Here is a 6,000-nt window from a genome sequence, read left to right on the forward strand (position 1 = left end):
AATTAGCTTTTGCATTTTATAACAAATTGGAAAAAGTTTGTGTGTGGTTTGCTGTGCTCTCTATGTACCAAAGAAATTACATACAAGATCTAATTGAAGTTAAAGACTCACCAGTTTGTCACACTGTTCTTCATAAGTCTTCCATTCCCTGAGGTGGCTGCAAGCTTCCTTCATCTCCGTCTGAGTGACAGTGCAAGAAGCAGCAGACCTTGCAGAGTCCTCAATGTTGTGTGCCTCATCCAATATTAACACATGGTTCTTAAGGGAAATGTTCATCTGAAGCATCGATACAAAAGGCTTATGGTTACACCTGCATGTGGGGAATTTGTTTTTCATGTGGAGAGAGAGAGAGAGAGAGAGAGAGAGAGAGAGAGAGAGAGAGAGAGAGAGAGAGAGAGAGAGAGAGAGAGAGAGAGAGAGAGAGAGAGAGAGAGAGAGAGAGAGAGAGAGAGAGAGAGAGAGAGAGAGAGAGAGAGGAGAGAGAGAGAGAGAGAGAGAGAGAGAGAGAGAGAGAGAGAGAGAGAGAGAGAGAGAGAGAGAGAGAGAGAGAGAGAATGCTTGCTAACAACTAAAAACATTTTCTTATAGAAGTCAAGATTATTAATGGGATTACCTTTGATAGTACTGTATTATACATGATTATATGCATTGGGTTCTATGAGTAGAGTAGCCATGGTAATTTTCAACCAACATAATTACAAAACATACATTTCAGTAATATACAAAGGAATAGAGAGAAGTTAATATGATCTAAGTTATGGATTTTTTACCCTTATGTGGCAGAGAAGTATACAGTAGTACTTGATGTGGTGTCTTGACAAGCAGCCTTCAAGATAAACAGCTCACCAACTCTCTTAAATAGTCCAGTGGCCAATTATACTTTAGCTACTGAGTCCCTTGCACTTTATACAGGTCTACATAACTTTGTCCTTTAAATGTGACACAAAAGACAACAATGAATGGATTGTTACAGCACAACTCACCGATCGTCTAATGCGAGGGTCCACAAGGTAATTATAGGGACAAATCACCAACTCAGCTGTAGCCAAGAGGGACCGAGCAGCAAAATAGGGACAGGCATTGACCTTATGGCCTACTTGCAAAAGGTCCTCTATATCCCAGGCACCCTGCAGGCCTCCATTCATAGCCAGGATATCATGGTTCTTGATCTTATTCACATTATGGTAGTACCTGCATAAAACTCCCTGTAACACAATAAGACAAAGATTCAGGAGGTAATCTTTATACATACTAAATATATCTTTTCATAAAAATAAAGTTAAGAACATAAATCATATCATGGTATTCAGTTCAATGTTGGATTTACAGGAACAACATTTCAAGAAGTAATAACACGTGCGTGCGTGCGTGCGTATGTGTGTAAACTCCCAAATATATAAAAATGGCTCGATTACATTTCCTCATAGATAAAAGTAAATATAATAAAATAAGTTCACCATTCTTTGATAAGGGAGAAGATAATAATCCAATAAAAAGATAATAATAAATAAAACTTTCCTCACTGACACACCAATCACTTATGATGTGGATTATTGCAATACATATTCATAGCACTACATTTGGAGTGTGTCTGGAGCTGCCTACATGTATGAGAGACAGAATAAGTATAGTAGTCCACTTCTGAACATTGAATTTAGCTTACTTCTTACTTTCTCTATATCATACTCTACATCTGGCGGCATGTGCGTTCATTCTGATCATGTATCTTCCAAGGACCTGGGGTATTACTGCCTTTCTACATCACATCCTAATTTCAACCCTCGATGTCTCTCAGATCACCCCAGACCTTTCTCCCTATCAGTATCAGTAACGTTGTACCTTGCGGATGTCGGTAAGCTCTCGACATTTTTCGTTCTTGTTGAAGGAATTGCTCACTACGGGATGGATACAGGAATGTTCCCGGGATGATAACACCACCATCCTGCAAAAAAATGTGAAAAATGTTAATACCAGCATGATGGAGTAACTTGGAATAGGTGAACTGCTGAGAAAGACGAGTATAAAGAATTGGGGGTAGTTTCGTTCTGAAGTAGAGATATAAAAAAAATAATGAATAAAATAATGTTGTTTGAAACTCTACGTCTGCAAAAAGAGCCAGCAACTAAATAAAAACTTGACAAACGGATAGTAGCGTATAGTAAGATGCTAGGTGAACAAAGACTCACTAAGCTGTGACGGGTAAAGACATAATATCGATCTTCACCAGGTTTCTGTGTGTACCCGTATAGACGGACCAGTCAGAAAAGATAGGCAAGAATTTTGATGTGAAGTCTGCCAAGTGCCGAGTTTTGTGGATATACGTCATAAAGGGTTAACACACACACACACACACACACACACACACACACACACACACACACACACACACACACACACACACACACACACACACACACACACACACAGACACACACACACACTTATGATGACTCCTATACCAACCAAGGAGTCAACTTTTCTTTCAACTTTTTTAGGGACCGGCACCTCAGTGGGTCCTTTTTTTTTTTTTTTCTAACACTTCTTTGTTGACCTTTGCCGATTGTTCCTCTTACACACACACACACACACACACACACACACACACACACACACACACACACACGGCCCGGTAGCTCAGTGGTTAGAGCGCTGGCTTCACAAGCCAGAGGACCGGGGTTCGATTCCCCGGCCGGGTGGAGATATTTGGGTGTGTCTCCTTTCACGTGTAGCCTTTGTTCACCTAGCAGTGAGTAGGTACGGGATGTAAATCGAGGAGTTGTGACCTTGTTGTCCCGGTGTGTGGTGTGTGCCTGGTCTGAAGGCCTATCCGAAGATCGGAAATAATGAGCTCTGAGCTCTTTCCGTAGGGTAACGTCTGGCTGTCTCGTCAGAGACTGCAGCAGATCAAACAGTGAATTACACACACACACACACACACACACTTGAGTCATTCTGATAGTAACCAAAACAATTTCGTCTGTTTTATTGTAGTTCCTGTCATGGCAGTTATGAATGATTCCTATAATGAACCTACAACTCACTAATTCTTTAAAATATTACCAGTGCTCTTGGAAGTGACAAGTATCTTAGGATGCTGAAATCATGTAGCCTACATCCTACACTATGCTTCAGTAGAAACCGTCACTTATCACACTTGGATGTTAATGCCATCTAACTTATAGAAAATAAAAATGAAGTCAGTATTTGTCTGAACGTCACAATTGAATCCTACAGGATCTCTCAAGCTCCTTCTCGCACCGAACCACAACCTCGCTCCATCCTTGCTTTGCCGAACCTCTCCATCTTCCCGAGCCACGACTGACGCTGTTTACTTAGCCCGGTGAGTGAGCATTTAAACCAATACATCATCAGCTTATCGCCGTCGTCCTACGAGTATAAATTGTCTGGAGGAAATCTAACTTTCAAACAAATGTCTGACGGAGGGAGAAGATAACTCGGCGATAAATATTTCTTTGGGGCTCCGGCAACCCATAATGGCTGGCCGGGGAGTCTCATAAATCTCTCCCACCCATCACCTCCGACCCCCGTCACCACGACCACTCTCCACGCCGCCGCCGCCGCCACCGCCTGTCCACCACAACACACCTCAACAGCCTTCCACTTTGGAGTCGAGGTCTGTTCGTCACCCTGAGGAGGATACGCCCTGGTGGGAAGGCGGGGCAGCAAACAAGGCGTGTCTTGTATCGGGGTTGATCAGGCTTTCGGCGAGCTGTCAATAATAATGGGCCTCAGCGGGGGAAAACCAACAAAGGGCGTGTAAAGGCACGGCCAGAGACGTCCGAGGAATAAGTAAGTGTTGGAGGGAAGGGAGGGAAGGAAGAGGTACTTGCAGGTGACGCCGCCACACCTGAGGCGGCAGGCAGTGGTGGTGGTGGTGGTAGTAGTGAAGGGAGAATCCAACACACGTGATTATAAGTTGCTATGATAATGATAATACAGTAATAATATTCCGGTTATCTTATATCTACAGTAATAATAACCAATCACAATTCCTCCATTTATTCCTCCTCCCAACCGCTCCCTCCCCTATCCGTCTTCAAGTTCCAGATTCTTTCCCTCCTCGTCATGACGGCTGGATCAACATTACTTTCCTCGCTCGGCTCGTGACGTCCCCGAGAAATACGTTACTCGGTATGGAATCTCTAAACTTCCTAAAGGAGACTGAAGCAACAAACATGGAGGATCAAAGCCACACTCTGACAGGTGATCCTCCCACCACCACGCTCTCTGCCCGCCCCGCCCGCCATAAAGTGTGGGCCACGTTCCGCCCTCGACAAGGTACAATATAACTCTGCTCCGCCCACTCCATCTTGCCCTGGCGTCCCCTTGGCCCTCTCCACCGCAGCCGTCCACAATGGCCTCGAATCCAATCACAGCCTCATTTAATATACTAAAACAAACGCCCGGACTGAGCACGTTGCCACCTTCAGGGCCTCGCACACCCAAACGTTGGTAACCGGCACGATTGGGAATAGTTTCAAGGTTCAACAAAAGATGGCGTGAGCCTCCACCTCTTGACCACGCTTTGTATTATAATATTAGGAGCTCATCTTCTTTCTCCTCCCTCTTTCTTCCTTTTTCGGTCGAGTGAAAAGATATACATTTAAAAAATTAATCTGACGAATGCTAACTGGAAAAAAAGTATGAGAAAATGACGGTAAAAAAGACTAAGAACAACGTACAGTTTCAATTTGCCAATGAAGTTCAGGTGTGCATTGTTTTTTGCTCGTGATGAAGGAAGTGTGTTGGTGGATTTTATTATACACCTTTTATTGTAAAGATCTGTTCTCTCCACTTGACGCGCAGACCGCCTTCCTCCCAATGAGCTATTATTTCTAAGCTAACACGTTGTAAATTTGGATTTTTGTGTGGGGGAGCAATGAAAAGAGCTCACACGCTTGAAGTAATAACAGGAACTAATAAAATCAACTGGGATATATGCAATTAACAAGCGGGTTAAAATGAGTCACTGGCAAGCCCTGAATGACACTAGTACACTCACATCCCTAACCTACTATAGCAAATCCACAGACAATACCATCCTGTAACTCTTCCTTGCCTGCTAGCCGGCCAGTTCCTTAAACTCACATTCCCAGGGAGCTGCGTGGTTCCGGGATAGGCAGTCTACGCCCCTCGCCCACTCCTCTATTCACAGCGAGCGGTTTGCCATCATCTTCATGCTGTCATTACACCATGAGTCCATTGTGGTTCCGTGTCAGAAATGTGAGAGGGCAGTGTGGGTCATGCTGAGTACTAGCGTTAACATTTGATCTCGCCAGATAAGGGATGGGACTCCAACAGGGCCACAACACGCAGCGGGGAGACGCAAAGAAATGCAATGCAGAATCGATGCATTGTATTAGCTTCTCAGATTCAATGATCGTCATTTACTGAATATTCTTGGGACGATCCTGGCCATTAGAAACTGAGACACGACCAAGTGAAGTACGCCGCAGTGAGTGAGTGAGGGAGTGAGTGGTGTATGTTAATGAGTATGTGCTACCTATCGTTTGGCGCAGAGAGGCTGTCAGTGAGTCAACTCTGTGGAATGTATATAAAAAAAAACTACAGAAGGGCAAGGTGGAACGTTCAATACTGACACTGGAACAATAGGTAATGGCAGTGAGACTAGAAGCGACACGTAACTGAATGCATTATAACTTAAGAAATCTATCTCTTTTAACTTCTAACACCCGATAACATAACAGCCCTAGAAACCTCAACATTCCTTTACTTTTCTTTAATTTTCCTCTTAATAAACAGACTAAGGAGTGCATGTGTGTATGTGTGCGTGCGCGATAGAGCGAGAGAAGAGAGCGAGGCGAGGCAGTGAGGTGTGGAGGGAGGAAGGAAGGTTGAGGGGATGGGGTGGGCGGGCGTGGGGGCTTGGGGCGTGGGAGAAGGAGGGGGTTATGGAGTGTGTACATAACCTTTGACCCACAATCTCCATAACATTATCTTGGACACCCGCACTCCCTG

General features: G+C 44.1%; 1 protein-coding gene across 1 annotated transcript in view; it reads right to left on the minus strand.

The window, feature by feature from the left end:
- LOC123517947 (Fanconi anemia group J protein homolog) overlaps nt 1-6,000 on the minus strand; it is a 361,233-nt gene that overhangs the window by 15,751 nt on the left and 339,482 nt on the right. Inside the window, exons 9-11 of the mRNA XM_045278427.1 lie at nt 1,840-1,942; nt 984-1,205; nt 112-276 (exon numbers count right to left, since the gene is read on the minus strand). Of these exons, the coding sequence (XP_045134362.1) occupies nt 112-276; nt 984-1,205; nt 1,840-1,942 (490 nt within the window). The remainder of the gene's footprint in view (nt 1-111; nt 277-983; nt 1,206-1,839; nt 1,943-6,000) is intronic.

This window comes from Portunus trituberculatus, chromosome 43 (genome assembly GCF_017591435.1).
Source record: "Portunus trituberculatus isolate SZX2019 chromosome 43, ASM1759143v1, whole genome shotgun sequence".
Classification (NCBI taxonomy): Eukaryota; Metazoa; Arthropoda; class Malacostraca; order Decapoda; family Portunidae; genus Portunus; species Portunus trituberculatus.